We start from the raw sequence: 23,440 nt of genomic DNA on the forward strand, positions 1-23,440 counted from the left end.
AGATGGGACCTGATTATTCAAAACCTTATAAGTAAGAAGAAGAATTTTAAATTCTATTCTAGAATTAATAGGAAGCCAATGAAGAGAGGCCAATATGGGTGAAATATGCTCTCCTAGTCCCCGTCAGTACTCTAGCTGCAGCATTTTGAATTAACTGAAGGCTTTTCAGAGAACTTTTAGGACAACCTGATAATAATGAATTACAATAATCCAGCCTAGAGGAAATAAATGCATTAATTAGTTTTTCAGCATCACTCTGAGACAAGACCTTTCTAATTTTAGAGATATTGCACAAATGTAAAAAAGCAGTCCTACATATTTGTTTAATATGCGCATTGAAGGACATATCCTGATCAAAAATGACTCCAAGATTTCTCACAGTATTACTAGAGGTCAGGGTAATGCCATCCAGAGTAAGGATCTGGTTAGACACCATGTTTCTAAGATTTGTGGGGCCAAGTACAATAACTTCAGTTTTATCTGAATTTTAAAAGCAGGAAATTAGAGGTCATCCATGTCTTTATGTCTAAGACATTCCTGCAGTTTAACTAATTGGTGTGTGTCCTCTGGCTTCATGGATAGATAAAGCTGGGTATCATCTGCGTAACAATTAAAATTTAAGCAATGCTTTCTAATAATACTGCCTAAGGGAAGCATGTATAAAGTGAATAAAATTGGTCCTAGCACAGAACCTTGTGGAACTCCATAATTAACCTTAGTCTGTGAAGAAGACTCTCCATTTACATGAACAAATTGTAATCTATTAGATAAATATGATTCAAACCACTGCAGTGCAGTGCCTTTAATACCTATGGCATGCTCTAATCTCTGTAATAAAATTTTATGGTCAACAGTATCAAAAGCAGCACTGAGGTCTAACAGGACAAGCACAGAGATGAGTCCACTGTCTGAGGCCATAAGAAGATCATTTTTAACCTTCATTAATGCTGTTTCTGTACTATGATGAATTCTGAAACTCTTCAAATAGACCATTCCTCTGCAGATGATCAGTTAGCTGTTTTACAACTACCCTTTCAAGAATTTTTTAGAGGGTTGGAGATTGGCCTATAATTAGCTAAGATAGCTGGGTCAAGTGATGGCTTTTTAAGTAATGGTTTAATTACTGCCACCTTAAAAGCCTGTGGTACATAGCCAACTAATAAAGATAGATTGATCATATTTAAGATCGAAGCATTAATTAATGGTAGGGCTCCCTTGAGCAGCCTGGTAGGAATGGGGTCTAATAGACATGTTGATGGTTTGGAGGAAGTGACTAATGAAAATAAGTCAGACAGAACAATCGGAGAGAAAGAGTCTAACCAAATACCAGCATTACTGAAAGCAGCCAAAGATAACGATATGTCTTTAGGATGGTTATGAGTAATTTTTTCTCTAATAGTTAAAATTTTATTAGCAAAGAAAGTCATGAAGTCGTTACTAGTTAAAGTTAAAGGAATACTCGGCTCAATAGAGCACTGACTCTTTGTCAGCCTGGCTACAGTGCTGAAAAGAAACCTGGGGTTCTTATTTTCTTCAATTAGTGATGAGTAGTAAGATGTCCTAGCTTCACGGAGGGCTTTTTTATAGAGCAACAGACTCTTTTTCCAGGCTAAGTGAAGATCTAAATTAGTGAGACGCCATTTCCTCTCCAACTTACGGGTTATCTGCTTTAAGCTGCGAGTTTGAGTTATACCACGGAGTCAGGCACTTCTGATTTACAGCATCCAAAGTTGTGCTCAATGAGGATGTAAAACTATTGACGAGATAATCTATCTCACTCTCAGAGTTTAGGTAGCTACTCTGCACTGTGTTGGTATATGGCATTGGAGAACATAACAAAGAAGGAATCATATCCTTAAACCTAGTTACAGCACTTTCCGAAAGACTTCTACTGTAATGAAACTTATTCCCCACTGCTAGGTAGTCCATTAAAGTAAATATTAAGAAATGATCAGACAGAGGGGGGTTTTCAGGGAATACTGTTAAGTCTTCAATTTCCATACCATAAGTCAAAACAAGATCTAAAGTATGATTAAAGTGGTGGGTGGACTCATTTACATTTTGAGCAAAGCCAATTGAGTCTAATAATAGATTAAATGCAGTGTTGAGGCTGTCATTCTCAGCATCTATGTGGATGTTAAAATCGCCCAATTATCTTATCTAAGCTAAGCACTAAGTCAGACAATAGGTCTGAAAATTCACAGAGAAACTCACAGTAACAACCAGGTGAAGGATAGATAACAACAAATAAAACTGGTTTTTGGGGCTTCCAATTTGGATGGACAAGACTAAGAGTCAAGCTTTCAAATGAATTAAAGCTCTGTCTGGGTTTTTGATTAATTAATAAGCTGAAGTGGAAGATTGCTGCTAATCCTCCCCCTCGGCCCGTCCTACGAGCATTCTGACAGTTAGTGTGACTCGGGGGTGTTGACTCATTTAAACTAACATATTCATCCTGCTGTAACCAGGTTTCTGTAAGGCAGAATAAATCAATATATTGATAAATTATTATATCATTTACTAACAGGGACTTAGAATAGAGAGACCTAATGTTTAATAGACCACATTTAACTGTTTTAGTCTGTGGTGCAGTTGAAGGTGCTATATTATTTTTTCTTTTTGAATTTTTATGCTTAAATAGATTTTTACTGGTTGTTGGTGGTCTGGGAGCAGGCACCGTCTCTACAGGGATGGAGTAATGAGGGGATGGCAGGGGGAGAGAAGCTGCAGAGAGGTGTGTAAGACTACAACTCTGCTTCCTGGTCCCAACCCTGGGTAGTCACGGTTTGGAGGGTTTAATAAAATTGGCCAGATTTCTAGAAATGAGAGCAGCTCCATCCATAGTGGGATGGATGCCGTCTCTCCTGACAAGACCAGATTTTCCCCAGAAGCTTTGCCAATTATCTATGAAGCCCACCTCATTTTTTGGACACCACTCAGACAGCCAGCAATTCAAGGAGAACATGCGGCTAAACATGTCACTCCCGGTCCGATTGGGGAGGGGCCCAGAGAAAACTACAGAGTCCGACATTGTTTTTGCAAAGTTACACACCGATTCAATATTAATTTTAGTGACCTCCAATTGGCGTAACCGGGTGTCATTACTGCCGACGTGAATTACAATCTTACCGAATTTACGCTTAGCCTTAGCCAGCAGTTTCAAATTTCCTTCAGTGTCGCCTGCTCTGGCCCCTGGAAGACAATTGACTATGGTTGCTGGTGTCGCTAACTTCACATTTCTCAAAACAGTCGCCAATAACCAGAGTTTGTTCCTCGGCGGGTGTGTCGGGAAGTGGGGAAAAACGGTTAGAGATGTGGACGGGTTGGTGGTGTACAGGGGGCTTCTGTTTAGGGCTACGCTTCCTCCTCACAGTCACCTAGCTGGCCTGCTTTCCCTTCTGCTCTGGATCTGCTGGGGGACAGCTAACGGCGGCTAAGCTACCTTGGTCCGCACCGACTACAGGGGCCTGGCTAGCTGTAGGATTTTCCATGGTGCAGAGCCGAGTCTCCAATTCGCCCAGCCTGGCCTCCAAAGCTACGAATAAGCTACACTTATTACAAGTACCATTACTGTTACAGGAGGCCGAGGAATAACTAAACATTTCACACCCAGAGCAGAGAAGTGCAGGAGAGACAGTAGAAGCCGCCATGCTAAATCGGCTAAGAGCTAGTAGGTGCGCTAAGCTAGCAGATTCCTAAAAACACACAAAGTGAATAATGTGTAAATAATTTAGAGGTGATTCAGCAGAGGGAGTGCTTTAGTTAAGGCACGTGAAGATTACACTGCAAAACAAATCGTTATCTAGTTATCTAGGTCAATCTAACTATGCAGATTAAACAGCTAACAGATACAGCAAAACACCGCTGTGCTCCGGAACAGGAAGTGATACAATACCGCAGTGAGAGCCAACCACCAGTAGAGTCACCAGTTTTCACGCCTGTCGGTTGCGTCATTCGCCTGTGGGCAGGCTTTGAGTGAGCACTGGTCCACCCCCCTCGTCGGGTTTTCATTGTCAGGGAAATGGCTGAGCGATTGGAGCAGTGCTGAATCAAATTTTTCCAGAAACTGTGAGAGACAGCCAGGTGGAAACCATTCGGAAGATTCAGACGGCTTTCGGTGAGGATACTCTGGGCGTCACACAGATTAAGGAGCATTACAACCGGATTAAACACATCCCACAGCGGCGGAGGGAGCGCCGCTCCGAGCGGCCATCGACAGGCTGAAACGACCAGATCATTTCCAAAGTGAAGGCTGTGTTGATCCGGGACGTCATCTGACTACCAGAGAAATTGCAGAAGAGGTGGACATCAGCACTTTTGCGGCACATGCCACTGTTGACGGAGCTGCAATGGTGCACAACAAACACCTCCGTGTTGGAAGTCTCACAGGACATGTGACATGCCCAGCTGTTACACAATTTCTCGGATACTCACTCGACTGAAAAGCCACCGAAAGCCATCTGAATCTTCCGAATGGTTTCCAACATGGAGGTGTTTGTTGTGCGCCATGAGCGGCTCCGTCCCAACGCGCAAATTCCTCCGCACGTCTTTCATTACAAAATCTCCTGTAACAGTGGAATGTGCTGCAAAAGTGCTGATGTCCACATTTTCTGCGATTTCTCTGGTAGTCACACGATGTGCCGGATCAACACAGCCTTCACTTTGGAAATGATCTGGTCGTTTCAGCCTGTCGATGGCCGCTTGGAGCGTGGCGCACCCTCCGCCGGTGTGGGCTTTCTTTAATCCGGTTGTAATGGTCCTTAATCTGTGTGATGCCGATAGAATCTTCACCAAAAGCCATCTGAATTTTGCGAATGGTTTCCACCTGGCTGTCTCACACAGTTTCTGAAAAAATTTTCATGGAGCAAAGCGGCAGTCGCTCAGCCATTTCCCTGACGATGAAAATCCGACGAGGGGGCTGGACCAGTGCTCACTCAAAGCCTGCCCACAGGCAAATGACGCAACCGACAGGCATGAAAAAACTCACACATGCGCAGGAACGTTCAAGCTTGGCTGATGCAAGCGCACGATTCAAATCCATATAGTTTTTGAAAAAAATAAAAAGTTTCGTTACTTTTTGGACAGACCTCATAAATAATCCTAAATTCTCTTTAATCTAGGCAACCTCCATGTTTTCAGCAATTTTTGCTAATACCAGTTCATTATTACAACATGACAAATTAGATTTTTTAAAAATTATTTTAAAATGTCCTTTTATGGCGGGGGGATTTTATGCTAGGCCAGAATAGACATTTACACCAAGTTTCAGTTCATTAGCATTCAATTAACCCATATTTTACACAAGAGCAATCAGAGATTTCTGACGTCCGCCAGTCCGGATCACCTCCAAAATTCAGTGGAGTTCTCCATGCCCTACATAAAGTGTAATCTTGATCCAGATTCCGGATCACCTCCAAAATTTCATAAATTCTTCTGTGGCCTAATATCTATCTGTGGTGAAAATTTCATGAAAATCCGTATAGTAGTTTTGACGTAATCCTGCTAACAGACAGTCATATAAACGCTGTTGATTTTATTACATCCTTGGCAGACGTAATAAATAAACAAATTCTATCAGAAGTAAGCAAATGTGTTTGTGGAAAGAACAGTTTGAGGCTGTGGTAATCATGTTTTTAAATAAATGTGAACCATTACATGTTCCATACTATCTTCTTATTGTGAGAACTACAGTGGAAAGAACCTGAAAATTATTGGTATTCTTATTCTTGACTGAAGTATACATAGACATTTTTAAAATATGCATTGGACTTTCTTCTTGTCTTTTTTTTTTTTTACATTGTAACTAATTTAGTACAAACTGGTAAATCTATTGCTGCTGTCTGTAGGAAGCACCCACAGATGCTGGATGGCCCCACACGACCCCCCCTGACCCCTGGTAGAGACGGTGGACCACCGTGCTGCAAAGAAACAATTGAGGTAATGAGAATGTTTCTGAGCACAATGGTAAGAATATTTGCATGAGTTGGAAAAATTGAACATACTGACGAGGCACAGCTGCATCTTTATATTGAAAGGAGGCAGCTGAAGTAATTCAGGCATCTGGTGAGGATGCTCCCTGGTCGTCTCCTTAGGGAGGTCTTCCAGGCATGTCCAACAGGGAGCAGGTCCACGATCCAGAACATGCTCGGGGGGATTAGATTTCCCAGATAGCTTGGAAATGCCTCTGGATCCCCGGAAGAGTTAGAGGACTTTGCCAAGCATAGGGAAGCATGGCCTGAGCTGCTTGGTTTACTGCCAATGTAACCTGAACTTGGATAAGTGGCAGAAAATGATTGAATGAATACTGATATAGCAAAAAAACCACATTGAGTATTAATAATCTTCAAATGCACTTTACAAAATTCTAGAGTGTCTGAAACATTTGTACCGGATAGTTATTCGTTGGTTCAAGGTTCTCGGTGTGCTGGATCCTATCCCAGCAGCAGGGGCGAGCATAAGATTAGATTCTTGCAGGAACTGTGCTACTCAAAAAAAAAAAAAAAAAAAAAAATCCCACCTCACGTCACACGCTTGCATCATATTAAAGATATTAAAGACTGCTCTTTTCTGACCTTGAGATTCTTAAATTCTGTGCATGTCATTGAGCGCATGATGTATGATGTTGGACACAGTGTCATTTTTGGCAAAATATTTATTTTCAGGTGATGTGGGGGAAATAACATCAGAACAACAACAACAGAACAACGGCAGCATCATTAAACAATGCAACTATCTTCTTTTTTTCCTGAAAATAACAGAAAAGGAAAATGTACTGCCACCTGCTGGTGAGACAGAGTAATGCTAGTGCAGGCTTTTTGATTGCTTCCAGGGTTCTGCTGATGCTTTTTATTTGAGCACACAAACGATAACATTTGTCCAGCGCACTAAAATATACTTCTTCAGCACAATAGGGGCGGCACATTCTGTTGATGATTTTCATGTTTTCATCAAATTTACATTTATTTCTGAGAAATTTGCTTGAAAATTAAAAGGGCTTGTGTTGTGTGCAGGGGTGAAAGTTGCTCTTTCGAGGTGTGCCCCTGCGTACCGGCTGTAGATGATTGTATATTTCTTCTCAGTATGGCGTACCGCTGTGTTCCGGCTTACTTTCATCCCTGCCCAGCAGTCATAGGGCTTGAGCTGTAGAGGAGATCGAAACAATATAATAAGCTTTGTCCACATTAACTACTCACTCACTCATCTTCAACCTCTTACTCTGATGAAGGGTCACAAGGGGCTGGAGCCTATCCCAGCAGTCATCGGGCGTGAGGTGGGGTACATCTGGACAGGACGCCAGTCTGTTGCAGGGCCACATATAAACAAACAAACACATTCACACCCGCACACACAGACTTACGGACAATTTAAAGTTTCCAGTCCACCTAACTTGCATGTCTTTGGATGTGGGAGAAAGCCGGAACACCCGGAGAGAACCCACACAACCACGGGAAGAACATGCAAACTCCACACAGAAAGGCCACAGGGGGGAATCAAATGCATGACCTTTTTGCTGTGAGGCAACAGTACTAACCAGTAAGCCACCATGCTGCCCCCAAATTAACTAATCATTTTCAGAATTATTTGATTTGTGGGAAGCATATTGCCCAAGTGGTCAGTGCACTTGCTTTTAAAACAGAAGGTTCCTGGATCAAGACCACCCGTGTCCATTCTCCATGTAATATGGAGTTGTGTCAGGGAGGGTATCCATTGTAAAACTTGTGCCAAATCAATATGCAGATCCATATCATATCTGCTGTGGTGACCACAAATACAAAAGTGAGAAGCTGGAGAAAAAAAAACAAAACGCTAGTTCTTGAAAAATGTAAGTTTAAAAAAACTTTTTACAAAACCTGCTGAAAATAATGGTACTAACCAGGAATATACCATTACAGATCTGTAAAGAGACAAGATTTTTTATCTTTTATTATAATTTTTTTAATACACTGTGTCATGTTGTTGAGTACCCTTCTATTTGATATTCCAGTGGGTCATCTGGTGGGTCATCTGGTTGATCAAACTGAATTAATTTCATAAATGTCTGACTGTTAACGGCCTCCTGTGGTCAGTTTGACACTTTCGGGGTTGTCTTCTCTCCAAGGAGACATGAGTGCAGATTTAAGAGATATAAACGGGTTAACCTTCAGCTTCCTCATACCTGTGCCCTCATCAATCCTGTCCCACTTCTGGGATGAGGAGTAAGGGTGGAGGTCAGGGACAACAGAGGCACATAATCTGGTTTTGATATGCGATCACACCCACTTGGACCGTCTGGCTCTGTCATTGCTCATCTTTATGCATCCCAGGTTCCATCTAGACGAGCAAAGTAGTTTGAGATTGGATCGTTTTGTATGTGTGTGTGCGCATGCACAGTGTGATATGTGGTTTGTGGAGATGAAGGGGGATATACTGTAGACCTGCCGAAAATGATAAGGTCCTTGGAAACCTTTTATGGGCTGGATGATGGAGAATGAGACCTTGGAACTGAAGAGTTGTCGGTAGTGACTTTGTGGGGCAATTTGTGCATGTTGGAGTGCACGGCCCAGTTTTGCAGCACAACAAAAACTACAGTTTATACGTGGGGTAAATACCTGCAAGCTTCTGTCAACAATTAAAAACTGAACAGTTGCTATTAGTATAATTAGAGGAATGCACATCTCAGCCAACTGTCTGATCTGTCTTTAAATTAATTAATGTGCAGGTGTTGGAACACGAAAATGAATGAGGCATAAAAATATCAATAATTAATCAATAATAAAGTATTCTTTATCCAAATGTTAATAGATTTTATTGATACCATTTCTGTGTTTAAAAAAAAAAAAGCCTTAAAAAAAGCTCCATTTTTTTAATTCCCCCCCCCCCCCCAAAAAAAAGGGGGGGGGGTGAATGTGTGGTGATTTGGAGGTGATCCGGACTCTGGATCAAGATTTCTGGATCAAGACTACACTTGATATAGGCTTTGAAGGATTGCATCAAAACTACTTCATGGATTCTCACCAAATTTGCCCCACAGATAAATATTAGGGGAAGACTCCACTGAATTTTGGAGGTGATTCAGATTCAGATTGTGGACTTGAGAATGTGATGATTTTAATTTTTGGTTCATCTTTGGGTCATTGTTTAATCAATAAAATATTGCAAAATTATACAAAAAAAAACTTGTGAAAATATGGTACCATATTTTCCAAATATAAGTTGCACTTGTCAAAAAATGCCTCTTGAAGAGGAAATAAACATACAAGTTGCACCGGAATTTAAGTTGCACCTTTATACTGTATTACCAGCTTAGTAATGTGGTATTTTTGTGCACTGTTGCAGTGTATTTTTGCAGCCAAAGGGACTTTTATTCTTTCAGTATTGGAGTTTATTTTGTTTAGTGCTTTGATTCCTGGTTAAAGCCATAAATAAATAGTTCTTATTATAATAGCCAAGTGGCCTCTATATGTATGTGTGTGTGTGTGTGTGTGTGGTTTTGACCACACAAAAACCGGGAAGTGCTGACATTTGCCATTTGGTTTGCTTATGTATTTTTGGTAAAGGATGAACACTGCAGATATGGAAAGTTGATAGGACTAATATAATAATAGTAATAGTGCGTATATGATAACAACAACCTAAACAATCTATAAATACATTAAGACTGTAAATTAACATTAAAAATTACATAATTAAATAAAAGGAAATAAAAGGGTTGAGTTCCTCTTCTGAAAATTGTTGAGGCCTAAGGTTGTAAAAACATTCTGGATTCGCACACCATTCCGACTCATTACTTAATTTATTACCACCCATGAAAAATGTCAGCTCCCTATTTTATGAACACTGCCCAATCTAGAGCCCCATGCTAGTTGTTGTTATTATCATTATTATAAGTAACGACTGTGTGTTTTTTCTGTATACAGTAAAATTCTCATATCATGGATTCAGGTGGGCCAGCGAATTTTGTCCGTTATAATCAAAATCTGCTATATGTATAAAACGGACAAAATCCATTATATGTATATAGTTACAGCCAGGAGGCGTCAAATGAGCTACGGGGAATCCCCAGCACTAATTACGCTTACGTTTTTCCTTGATTAAATACCTGACTTTGAATCGGAACTGTTTCATTTAATGGCTGGGTCAAAACTTGTCTGAAAAAAAAAAAGCTCCGGACATTATGTGCATTAGAAAGATTACATTTTGTCGAGTTACTGTTTTTTTTTTCTCTCTCTTCTAAGTCAGCTGTGGAGTGGTACCTTAAAATCCTAAAGCCTGATTTATGCTTCCACAACTCCATAACTCTATGACCACACAATGACGTTGACGTGCGTGTGACCCTTTTACCGTTTTCCATTGCGTCTTTATGCAGTGTGCAGCAGGGACAGTGGCTTTTTCTAGATTAGTTTGTCCCTCAATGAGCTCCACGTCTTTATACAATCATCAACCTCCAAATCAACTGTATGGTATTTGCAATTTCCTCCATGAATTGCAGGTCATTTGAGCATATTTGTACGACTTTGTGTTGTAAAGTTGGTCATATTGCAGACTTTTCTGCCAAATGTATTTGATCCATGATCAAAATGTCATCTGTCTGCGCACTGCAAAAAACATTAAAATATGATGGGAGAGGAAGGAGTGAAAACAGAAAGTGACAAATCAGTTCTTTGCGGTCTCCAGTTTAGCACTTTGGTTTGTCACACCCAGGTTTATGTGTGTAACTTAACACCATATTACAGTGCAGGCATCAAGCAGCATTTTGTTGATAATCAGCAGCCTTGAATTATGGCCTGCCTCATTTAGGCGCTGGGTCTGAGCACGGTTTGAAAAAAAATGAATGGCCGGGCTTTTAATCAAGGCTCAAATTGGCCAGTATCAGTGCTGAACTTAATTTCGTACCTCTGTTACTGGGCATGTCCAGACTGCTCTGTCTGGTACATGCAAGGGGTTTTTAATGGGAATACATTATGATGGGATGGGACGATTTGTCCAATGTGAGTGAAAATCCGTTATATACCGTGTTTGTTACATAAGTAAGTAAGCAAGTACGTAAGTGCTATTTATATAGCACTTTTCACAGACCAAGGTCACAAAGTGCTTCACACGATATAAATAGACAATAAAAACAACACATACAAATATAGAACAATAAAATAAATTGACACTAAAATGCCAGTTTAAAAAAATGTGTCTTTAGTTGCTGTCTAAAAACATCCACAGAATCCAGTGAGCGAAGAGAACAGGGAAGCTCATTACAGAGGCAAGGTGCCACAGCTATAAAAGATCTGTCCCCTCGAGTTTTAAAACAGGTTCGGGGAACCATCATCAGGTTCTGATTGGAAGACCTCAAACTCCTGCTGGAAACATAAGACTGGATCAGGTCCTTAATGTATTCCGGTGCCTGCCCATGTAGAGCTCTGAAGGTCAGCACGAGGATTTTGTAATTTATCCTGTAAAAAAACAGGGAGCCAATGTAAACACTTGAGGACAGGAGTAATATGCTTTCTCCTGTGGGCGCGGGTAAGAAGTTGTGCAGCAGAATTTTGCACTACCTGCAGGCGGGCCAGCTCTTTCTTATTGAGGCATGTAAAGAGACTGTTACAATAATTAAGTCGCGAAGAAACAAATGCATGCACAATCATCTCTAGCTCATTAAAAGCCACCATTTTGCGTAATTTGGAAATGTTCCGAATTTGGAAAAAACAGTTCTTAACGAGCTGCCTAGTGAGATGTTCCAAAGACATCCCTCCATCCAAAATGACACCCAGGTTACACAGACTGCCTTTAACAGAGCTGCTCAGATTACCAAGGTGATTCTTAATGACAGACATAGCACTGTCTGGAGCTACAATCAATGTCTCAGTCTTATTAAAATTCAACTGCAGGCTGTTTTCAGTACGCCATTCTGTAATTTTAGTGAGACAACTAATGAGAGAACAAATTTTCTGTGCTTCAGTTGTCTTAAAAGAACAGTACAGCTGCAAGTCATCGGCATACAAATGGTAGGACACATCGCAGAACTGCTGGATCAGCTTACCTAGAGGAAGGCTATACAGCAGGAACAAAATCGGACCCAGGACTGAGCCCTGCGAGACACCTCACAAAAGATCAGCAGATTCAGACATCACATTGTTCACAGAAACACTAAAAGTTCTACCAACCAAGTAAGAGCTAAACCACTCTAATACAGGACCTGACATGGAACACCATACTGTACTGGGACTTTTGCTTTTGTCCGGTGAGTGTGAATATCCAGTTTATAGGATGGCAGTTTAGGTGAGTTTTACTGTATATAGGTAGCAGGAGCTCCCAAACTAGTAAAAAACCAAAAACAAACAAAATGCAATGTATGCAGTTTTCTATCATCTGATCTTCATGTGTGTTTGTTTGTTTGTTTTTCGGGGTGGGGGGGTGGTCCATCAGTCTAAACTAAAACTAATACTTAAATGAAACAAAATATAAAAAGACAGCAATCTTTAGTTAAGAAGCTGAAATCAGAGAACACATGAAGATTTGATCAAAATACTTGCTGTTTGTGTTTCTTCGGTGCATGTCTGTTTGCAGCATCTGGATACAGCAGAGCAGATTCAGGAGTACTACAGGCAGCGGCTCCGCGTGCAGCAGCATCTGGAGCAGAAGCAGCAGCAAAAACAGCTTTACCAGCAGATGCTGCTGGAGGGAGGCGTGAAACCGCAGGACGGAGCCCAACACAACCTCACCGAGACCTTCCTCAGCAAGTGAGGGACACACAGCCCTCTCAAGGTTTCCACTATGGTGGACCTGTCAAAACCTGCAGACACATCATGGGATATCACAGCCGCTCAGAGAAACGTGTTTATGTGTAGGTCCATCCAGAAGCTGGAGGAGATGAATGTTGGGATTGATCACGGAGGCGAAGAGGTGATGTCACATCTGGGACAGCAGATTAATGGACTGAAGGGTAACGCCAGCACTTCTAGTCCCAGGACCCCCAGCACCCAGCAAACTCCAGAGGCTGGGCCGGCGATGGAGAAGCCAGGTGGAATTACCAGCAGCACCCCGTTAAAAACTGGGGGCCACAGATTACCTTCCCTCAGAGAGTCACCAGTTTCTGGGAGGTAAGTCACCTCAGAGTTTGTGTTCATCTCAAAATCAGGGGAGGTGATGGTCTAGTGGTTAAAGCGTTGGGGTTGAGACCAGAGGATCCTCTGTTCAAATCCCATCCTGACCGGAAAATCACTAAGGGCCCTTGGGCAAGGTCCTTAAGGTCCAGGTGTGTAGTGAGTACCTTGTATGGCAGCGCCCTCTCATCGGGGTGAATGTGAGGCATTATTTGAGCATCTGATGCAGATGGAAAAGTGCTATATGGAGTCCATTTACCATTTACAAAGATCCGTCCAAAACAAATATCTATATAATAATAGCCAAGTGGCCTGTGTGTGCATGTGTGCGTGCGTGTGTATGGCTTTGATCACTCAAAAACCAAGGAGAGCTGACATTTCCCTTTTGGTATATTTATATGTTTTGGGTCATTGTGTTCCGCCACAGTCTTTTTTGTCAAATTAAAAGCACCTGCTTACAGCAGCTGTGTGTGCGTGCAACTTTAATCACAGACAAACTGTGGATAGCTGACATTTGTTGTTTGTATGCTTATGTATTTTGGGTCAAGGATGAATGCTGCAAAAACAATGTTGATAGGACTTGTATTTTTGGAGAAGCTGCGGTTATTAGCTAACAACACTGAACAATGGATGTTGCTAACTACTTTCTGGACTTACACGCAATTCCCGCAGAGTCTGTCATCTTTATATTAAAAGCGTGAGTGCAGTGAGTGATTTTATTTAGTAACAATGCAAGTACATAATATAATTGTAAAATATGTTAATACATGAATGACACAAGAAAATGAAAACACTTATTTCCATTGTGGTCCATTTAAAAATCAAATGACAAAATAGAAGTAATGATGATGATGATAATAGTGTATATGATAACAAGAACCTAAACAATTTCTAAATATATTAAGACAGTAAATTAACATTAAAAATTACATAATTAACAGTAAATCAAAGGGTTAAGTTCTTCCTCTAAAAACTGTTGAAGTCTGAGGTTCTAAAAACATTCTGGACTCACACACCATTTCCAACTCATTATACAAGATTTGCTTAGTTTATTACTACCCTTGGAAAAATATCAGCTACCTATTTTATAAACACGACCCAATCTAGAGCCCGTGGATCACCACGGGTATCACGCTAGTTAGTATATAACAGTCGTGTATCCGTGACATGTTAAACTGCAATACACTTCTTTGTCAGACAAACTTCTCTGAACAACAAACACCAACCCACAATAAATATCTGCCTACAGCAATTATGGATCCACAACACACTGCTAAGTACAACTAGGTGAAAGTGCTCAGTAGTGTTTATACAGTTACTTCATTAGCAGCTCAATTTCAACTTCAATTTATTTTCATTTATACGTATAGCACCAAATCACAACAGAGTTGCCTCAAGGCTCGTCACACAAGTAAGGTCTAACCTTATGCAGTTACTTTGTTAGGAGTTGCCTACAACTTGTAACTAATAAGTAATGTAACTAATAAGATAACTAGTAATCTAACTTGGTTACTCTTAAGATTGAGTAATCAGCAGAGTAACTAATTACTTTTCATAAGTACATAATCTTAAAGATAACCAAGTTAGATTACTATTTACATTCAGCAGCTGCCTACAAGTTGTCTGAAGTAACTAAAAAGTAACATAAAAGTAAGTAAAATAAAGTAACTTTTCAAAGTTACTGTGGCAACACTGGTGCTCAGTGATGAGAGAGAGGCCACACCCACTTTTCAAATGATCAGACATGCAGAGAAAATGATGCATGGGCTTTTTTTTAGAAAATCTGATTGATTAATAATTAAATATTCTTCTGGAGCAGACTTACCCTTAAGAGCACCGTGAACCACTGTGACATCTGAAAATCGTCTACAGCCCATGAGACTACGAAGTGTTTCCACATGTACCTTACATGCTCCACAAAGTCAGTTAAAAGCACATAATTTAAATCCATTGACTTTGTTTTATTACTTCTGATTACATTTTAAAAATGTCATTGCAACAATCAAACTCAAACATTTGTATTTGTTTATTTTTAATGCCCTTCCACGGCTCATATGCAGCACTTTCATGTCCCACCAGGGGGGACGTGGTCGACACTTTGAGAATTGCTGTTCTTGTGTAATCCTGATACCGCACACCATCTTAAATCTTCTGAACGTTGAACGTGGAATGTACCCTCATCATGAATATCCACTCTGGTTGTTTTTTTTCCTTGTGTGTGTTGAATGTACTGTATAAGTATAAGGATGTGTTTTAAGTTACGGGGTGTTTAAATTTCCTTTTGGATCATTAAAGTATCTATCTATCTATCTATCTATCTCTATCCTAAATGCATTACCAAGAGATTTAGTTTGACTGCGATCTGTGGAATTTCACTCCGTGCCAAAGACAGACTTCATGTCACATGATTACGTTTTTGGCTGAATTTGTAGAGATGGTTCTTTGTGTTTTCCTAGTGGTGAGAGGATCGGAGCTGCTGGTCCCACTGTGGAAAATGAATCTGGAGTTTCTGCATCACGCAACTCAATACAAGAGGTATGGAAGACTGCTGCTGTAACAAAATATTACAGTGTAATACAGAATTCAGACCATATAATAATACACATTTGTGTTTTTTTTTTCAACTCTGCGAAACATAAAGATTTTTATTTAGTTATTTTAATAACAGTGATTTTTAAAGATACTCCTCAAAAATTTCTAAACAGCATTCAGCTGCTCTTCAAATCTACATTTTTTTGTTTTTCTCCAGTCAGGAAAGTCAGCAACCCAGTTTGTTAAATTGAGTCAACTGGAGGACACACAAGCGGTGCGTGCGGTGGCCTTCCACCCCTCTGGGGCGCTATACGCCGTGGGCTCCAATTCCAAAACCCTGAGAGTCTGTGCTTACCCACAAACACTGCTCACCAGGTGGGCACGACACTCAGACGTGGACAAAACCCCAATTCATTCATAAAATCAATGGTTTTATGTGCATAATGTATACAACCCCTGGCAATAATTATGGAATCACCGGCCTCGGAAGATGTTCATTCAGTTGTTTAATTTTGTAGAAAAAAAGCAGATCACAGACATGACACAAAACTAAAGTCATTTCAAATGGCAACTTTCTGGCTTTAAGAAACACTATAAGAAATCAGGAAAAAAAATTGAGGCAGTCAGTAACGGTTACTTTTTTAGACCAAGCAGAGGGAAAAAAATATGGAATCACTCAATTCTGAGGAAAAAATTATGGAATCATGAAAAACAAAAGAACGCTCCAACACATCAATTGGATTAAGATCCGGACTATTTGCAGGCCATGACATTATGTCTTTTTGCAAAGAATGTTTTCACAGTTTTCGCTCTATGGCAAGATGCATTATCATCTTGAAAAATGATTTCATCATCCCCAAACATCCTTTCAATTGATGGGATAAGTAAAGTGTCCAAAATATCAACGTAAACTTGTGCATTTATTGATAATGTAATGACAGCTATCTCCCCAGTGCCTTTACCTGACATGCAGCCCCATATCATCAATGACTGTGGAAATTTACATGTTCTCTTCAGGCAGTCATCTTTATAAATCTCATTGGAACGGCACCAAACAAAAGTTCCAGCATCATCACCTTGCCCAATGTAGATTCGAGATTCATCACTGAATATGACTTTCATCCAGTCATCCACAGTCCACGATTGCTTTTCCTTAGCCCATTGTAACCTTATTTCTTTCTGTTTAGGTGTTAATGATGGCTTTCGTTTAGCTTTTCTGTATATAAATCCCATTTCCTTTAGGCGGATTCTTACAGTTCGGTCACAGACGTTGACTCCAGTTTCCTCCCATTCGTTCCTCATTTGTTTTGTTGTGCATTTTTGATTTTTGAGACATATTGCTTTAAGTTTTCTGTCTTGACGCTTTGATGTCTTCCTTGGTCTACCAGTATGTTTGCCTTTAACAACCTTCCCATGTTGTTTGTATTTGGTCCAGAGTTTAGACACAGCTGACTGTGAACAATCAACATCTTTTGCAACATTGCGTGATGATTTACCCTCTTTTAAGAGTTTGATAATCCTCTCCTTTGTTTCAATTGACATCTCTCGTGTTGGAGCCATGATTCATGTCAGTCCACTTGGTGCAACAGCTCTCCAAGGTGTGTTCACTCCTTTTTAGATGCAGACTAACGAGCAGATCTGATTTGATGCAGGTGTTAGTTTTGGGGATGAAAATTTACAGGGTGAGTCCATAATTTATTCCTCAGAATTGAGTGAGTCCATATTTTTTCCTTCTGCTTGGTCTAAAAAAGTAACCGTTACTGACTGCCACAATTTTTTTTCCTGATTTCTTATAGTGTTTCTTAAAGCCAGAAAGTTGCCATTTGAAATGACTTTAGTTTTGTGTCATGTCTGTGATCTGCTTTTTTTCTACAAAATTAAACAACTGAATGAACATCCTCCGAGGCCGGTGATTCCATAATTATTGCCAGGGGTTGTATATATAAATAAAATAAATATGTGGCAAAGTTTTTTGCAAGCCTTAATCTCTGCTCAAAGCCAAATGCTTTCAAGTTCCAAAATTCTGTTGGTGTGACTACAAGATGTTTTGATGAAGCCCAGTAATGATGCAAATTAGTTCTTCAGGATACAAGTTGCTGCTATATGAAACACTTCGATTTGAAATGTCAAAATACCTCTCACCAAAGTTTATTTAGATTCCTTCTGTGTGGCAAACATCTCATCTCTCTTGTAATTTGTTGGCTTGTTCAGTGATTCTGGTGCCACCAAGCAGCCTGTGGTTTGCTTCAGGAGGAACAAACACCACAAGGGCTCCATCTACTGCGTAGCCTGGAGTCACTGTGGACAACTGTTGGCCACCGGCTCCAACGATAAATACGTCAAGGTCCTGCCTTTCAACGCAGACAGCTGCAATGCCACAGGTACCGTTTTAATGTGCGCCATGATGATCACGTCACCCTAAATAAAACAGTTACTTTGAAACAGCCCAAATAAACCATTGCTTTGGAAAATAACTTAAAATCTTTAGCCATTTTGAAATGCTTGGAAGATTAAATGAAGCAATTAGTTTGGAAAAATGAAACATTTGCCTCAAAAATGATTGGTTTGAAATGCTTCTAAATGTACCAATTTAGAGAGACTCATTGCTTTTAAATGGGAAAAACATTAAATGAAACAATTGCTTCAGAAACAGTTCATTGTTTTGAAAAGTCTGAAACAATTACAAAAAGATTTGATGCTTTGAAACAATCAAAATGCTAAATTCTATAATTGTATCAGAAATATTTTTAATTACGTAGAAAGACTGGCTGATTCAGTTTCTTCAGTAAATGGTTCACTGTTTTTAAATGCTCAAAACACTGAATATGAAACATTTACCTGAGAAAATGATTCAGTGCTTCAATTGCATTTGTGAACGAGTCTCTCTTTTGAAATACTTCATTACTTTTAGAGAAAGATGCGTCAAAGCACACAAAACATTCACTCACACTCATCTTCAATAGCTTACTCCAGTTAGGGGTCATGGGGGAGGGGGGGTCTACTATCCCAGAAGTCATAGGGCATGAGGCGGCGTATACTCTGGACAGGACACCAGTATGTCGCAGGGCCTCAGGCTTTCATGAAAAACTGTGGTTATACAACTAAATACTAGTTTAGTGATTCACAGGATTGCTAAAAAAGCAGTTTGAACATAACAATTTTGAGTTTGTAGCGTCAACAGCAGATGCTACTATTATTATGAACACCCCCTTTTCTACCTTTTTTTAATAACAGCCCAATTTCATAGCCTTAAGAGTGTGCATATCTTGAATGCTTGGTCTTGTTGGATTTGTGAGAATCTACTGAATCTACTGGTACCTTGTTTCCCATGTAACAATAAGAAATATACTCAAAACCTTAATCTTTTTAGTCACATAGCACTACTATTATTCTGAACACTACTGTATACACAAATACATACACACCCACACACACACCTACGGACAATTTAAAGTGTCCAATCTACCTAACCTGCTTGTCTTTTGGATGTGGGAGGAAGCCGGAGCACCTGGAGAGGGAACCAACGCAAACATGGGGAGAACATGCAAACTCAACACAGAAAGGCCACAGGTGGGAATCGATCCCATGGCGCTCTTGCTGTGAGGCAACAGTGATAACCACTAAGCCACCATGCTGCCCACACTAAACATTATATTAAACATTTAAGTAAAAAGGTTCACTGTTTAGAACTGTTTAAAATATGAAATGAAACCGTTGCTTCAATAAATGATTCACTGTTTCACTACCCTCAAAAAGCTATGATATAGACATCTAATACAGTGGGGATTGCTTGGTTTAGAAAATGATTCAGTGTCTCAAAAAGGCTCAAACCAAATGAAACAGTTGCTTCAGAAAGTGATTTGCTGTTAAGAAACACTTAAAACTCAGTGAAACAACTGCTACAAAAAGGATTCTTTGTTTCAGTGTGAACAGAATACTATGATGGTAACTATGATGTAGTGGAGGGTGTGAATTCCTGACTCCACCCCTGATGTGAGAGTTTACTGAAGTGAAATGCTGATCTGAAAAGAACACACTGTGTGAAACATGACAAACATTTATTTTTCTTTTCTCTTAATAAGAGGATGTCAAAGATGTGATACTAATTTTGAAAGGTTCACTTTGATAACTTTTCCTTTCTAAATGTGACATCCAGTTTCAAATTGAATTGTTTCTATCAGTTAACACCGACGTAACTCCTTGTCCCGCTCAATCAAATGTTCACCTCTGATCCAGGCCCAGACTTGGAGTTCAGCATGCATGATGGTACCATCAGGGACCTGGCCTTCATGGAAGGGCCGGAGAGTGGAGGGTCCATTCTGATAAGTGCAGGAGCTGGAGACTGTAACATCTACACCACCAACTGTCAGAGAGGACAAGGCCTTCACGCCCTGAGTGGACACACCGGTAACCTGCAACAATTCCTGCTACTGATCTATAACACATTGTGAGGAAACTAATTGTCCAGATTACTGTATTTTCCAGACTGGAAGGCGCACATCCTTGCCTGTCAGAATTGCATCTGTCCAAAGATATGTCCTGGAGAGATAAAAACACCACTGCACCACTCCATATGTGACATTTATTTTTGAAAGGGTTCATGTAGCAAAAAGTAAGCCTGTTAACAAGTAGGGCTAATTAAATGTTTTTGTACGAGGTACAAATAACTCACAAAATGTCAAGAAAAAGCTTAATGTGGGCACATTTAGCCCTCCCACTTCCAAAGGTTAGGTGAATTGGTGACTCTAAATTGACTGTATGTGTGTGAATGTGTTTGTCCATCTATATGTGGCCCTGCGATAGACTGGTGTCCTGTCCAGGGTGTACCCCACCTCACGCCTATGACTGCTGAGATAGGCTCAAGCCCCCATGACCCTTGATTAGAGTAATCGGGTATAGACAATGAATGAATGAAATAATAGTTAGCCTTACCTTAGCCTAGCTGCCCTGCTTGTTGCTGTTCTTGTTGTCCTGTGGATTTTCAATTTGAGAGCATGACTTTATTAATGTCATTTGTTCTCTAAGAGCGCATCCTCCTCTATCAGATCTTCTGCTTTTGTAGTAGTTTTAATGGGGCATTCTTGCCAAATTTTAATGGGAATTTTTCCAATTTCTGGGAGGTGATGGTCTAGTGGTTAAGCATTAGGCTTGAGACCAGAGGATCCTTGGTTCAACTCCCAGCCTGACCGGAAAATCACTAAGGGCCCTTGGACAAGGTCCTTAATCCCCAAGTTGCTCCCAGTGTGTAGTGAGCGCCTTGTATGGCAGCACCCTGACATTGGGGTGAATGTGAGGCATTATTGTAAAGCGCTTTGAGCATCTGATGCAGATGGAAAAGAGCTATATAAATGCAGTCCATTTACCATTTATTTATTTCTGCTCTGGAATGTGAATTACTATACCCCTTGCTGCTTGTCATGGCTGTAGACTCTGCCATCTTGTGGCCATTGATGATGATGCAGTATTTTTTTATATATATATAAATGCCATCAAAGTACAAGTTGAAGGATTAGCAAAACAAGTCCACAGATGTTAAAAAAAAAAAAACTTTTACCGTATTCCCGTAAAATTCCCTTAGCAACAAGTCGTCAGTGCTGATGTCACATTTGGTTATTATTTTTCCACCAAAGTAAATCCAAAACACAAATTAGTACAAGGCTCCAAACACTGATGAAACAACAGAGTCCACAGATAAAAGTACATTCAGCATTTAAGGGTGAACCCTTTTGTTCATTCAGGTCACATTCTGACTCTGTACACCTGGGGAGGGTGGATGATTGCATCTGGCTCCCAGGACAAGACGGTCCGCTTCTGGGACCTGCGGGTGCCCAGCTGTGTCAGGGTGATCGGTACCACTCTGCACGGCTCAGGTAAGGTGCATCTCCAAATTAATAGTCTGACTTTTTTTTTTTTTAAAGGCATTTATATGTCATCTTTATTAATAGGAATCATGAAGTAAAATTATGACCTTTTAAAAATTTTTTAGTGATAAAATCATAAATTTTAGGATAGCTCCTGCAGTTAGTACCATATTTGTGCCTTTGAATCAACAGCCAATCACAGCACAGCTTTCCTCTGTTCCTCACAGGAAGTCCTGTGGCTTCAGTGGCGGTGGATCCCAGCGGCCGCCTGCTGGCCACCGGTCAGGAGGACAGCACCTGCATGTTGTATGACATCAGAGGCGGCCGCATCGTCCAGACCTACCGACCCCACAGCAGCGACATTCGCTCGGTGCGCTTCTCGCCTGGAGCCCATCATCTCCTCACAGGTTCCTATGACAACAAAATCATCATCAGTGACTTACAAGGTAACTTCACTGTCACAAGAGGGCATTTTTACTTTTTAAAATTTGATTTATTTCATCAATATGTGTTGGGTCGGTGGTTTGATCCCCAGTGAGTGCCACACACTTGTTTCTTACCTCTGACACCAGGTGACCTAACAAAGCCACTCCCACAGACTGTGGCGGGGGAGCATAGCGACAAGGTGATCCAGTGTCGGTGGCATCCACAGGACCAGACTTTCCTCTCCTCTTCTGCGGATCGAACCGTTGTCCTCTGGGCACAAGGACCCTGAACCCTCCTTGAGATTCTGTAGCAGCAAACACAAGAAAAGTCGTGGGCATAAGTCCTTGCACAAGATGCTGTGCTTGCACACAGTGTACACAGAATGTGACTATATATACATACTGTGGATACACACAGTGTGTGTGTGTGTGTGTGTGTATACATACAGTACACAGTGTGTGTATATGTACATGTTTTGTGTGCACAAATTGTAACTGAAGTTATTTTGAGATGGAAAATGTTGTCACTTGTTTAAAGTTTATATGTGTGTGATTGCACACCACATATCGTTTTTTTGTCGGTATGTGGGCATAAACGCACTGCATTATTTAAAATGGTGTCTGTATTTGGATTTGTAGTTCAAAGTGTAACAAAATACATTTGCTTTTATAAGAAGAGCATGAATATTCAGCTGCAATAACAGAGTTCATTCATTCACTACAAGCACACTTCCACAGCAGTTCTTGTTGCACAGTGCCAAAATATATTGTTAACCGCTCAGTTCTGAAGATCTTTCACTAAAACTGACCATTACTCCAGTTTTCGCAACAGCTCATTGATGTTTCTCAGCATCTGCCATTTCAGAAAGTTAACACATTTCAAAGCAGCAGTATTTCTGTTTGGGTATTATTTAATCACTTGCAGAAAGCTGAGAGGAACAATAGGTTGTTGTGTTATTTACTTTTATTCCATAGAGAAAGAGGCTCGTGGTGATGGCCAAATGAAGCTTCGTGAAGCATTTGTTGTTTTTTTTTTTTTCTATCAGCCCACTAGATGGCAGGCTCTTCAAAAAAGGATTCAAAGAAAACCAAGGTCCACTTTTTAAGAGCCTGCCATCTAGTGGTCTGTCACAAAACAGCAAATGCTTCATTAGGCCTTATTTGGCCATCTCTAGAGGTGGGTTCTCAGTCGTATCGAATGAAATGGTCTCACAGCTCCTGGAAATGACATGTCTGAACATCAACTACACGTAGAAGTCTTTTTTAATATTTGTTTGAACAGAATATATATATATATATATATATATATATATATATATATATATATATATATATATATATATATATATATATATATATCAATCTCGCCTCTCTGACTTTGTCTCCAAACCGTCCCACCTGAGCTGTCCCTCTGATATGTTCATTCCTAATCTTGTCCATTCTTGTCACTCCCAAAGAGAATCTCAACATCTTCAGCTCTGCCACCTCCAGCTCTGCCTCCTGTCTTTTTGTTAGTGCCACTGTCTCTAAACCATACAACATAGCTGGT

At 40.3% G+C, this 23,440-nt stretch overlaps 1 protein-coding gene across 1 annotated transcript in view; it reads left to right on the forward strand.

Moving 5' to 3' along the window:
- Nucleotides 1-22,654, forward strand: part of LOC117518786 (WD repeat-containing protein 47-like) — a 59,861-nt gene extending 37,207 nt beyond the window's left edge. Inside the window, exons 7-16 of the mRNA XM_034180019.1 lie at nt 5,847-5,937; nt 12,538-12,710; nt 12,819-13,070; nt 15,530-15,608; nt 15,823-15,980; nt 17,817-17,986; nt 19,842-20,012; nt 21,344-21,475; nt 21,694-21,912; nt 22,039-22,654. Of these exons, the coding sequence (XP_034035910.1) occupies nt 5,847-5,937; nt 12,538-12,710; nt 12,819-13,070; nt 15,530-15,608; nt 15,823-15,980; nt 17,817-17,986; nt 19,842-20,012; nt 21,344-21,475; nt 21,694-21,912; nt 22,039-22,181 (1,588 nt within the window). The 3' untranslated portion in view covers nt 22,182-22,654. The remainder of the gene's footprint in view (nt 1-5,846; nt 5,938-12,537; nt 12,711-12,818; nt 13,071-15,529; nt 15,609-15,822; nt 15,981-17,816; nt 17,987-19,841; nt 20,013-21,343; nt 21,476-21,693; nt 21,913-22,038) is intronic.
- Nucleotides 22,655-23,440: the final 786 nt, after the last annotated feature.

Source organism: Thalassophryne amazonica, chromosome 10 (genome assembly GCF_902500255.1).
Source record: "Thalassophryne amazonica chromosome 10, fThaAma1.1, whole genome shotgun sequence".
Lineage (NCBI taxonomy): Eukaryota > Metazoa > Chordata > Actinopteri > Batrachoidiformes > Batrachoididae > Thalassophryne > Thalassophryne amazonica.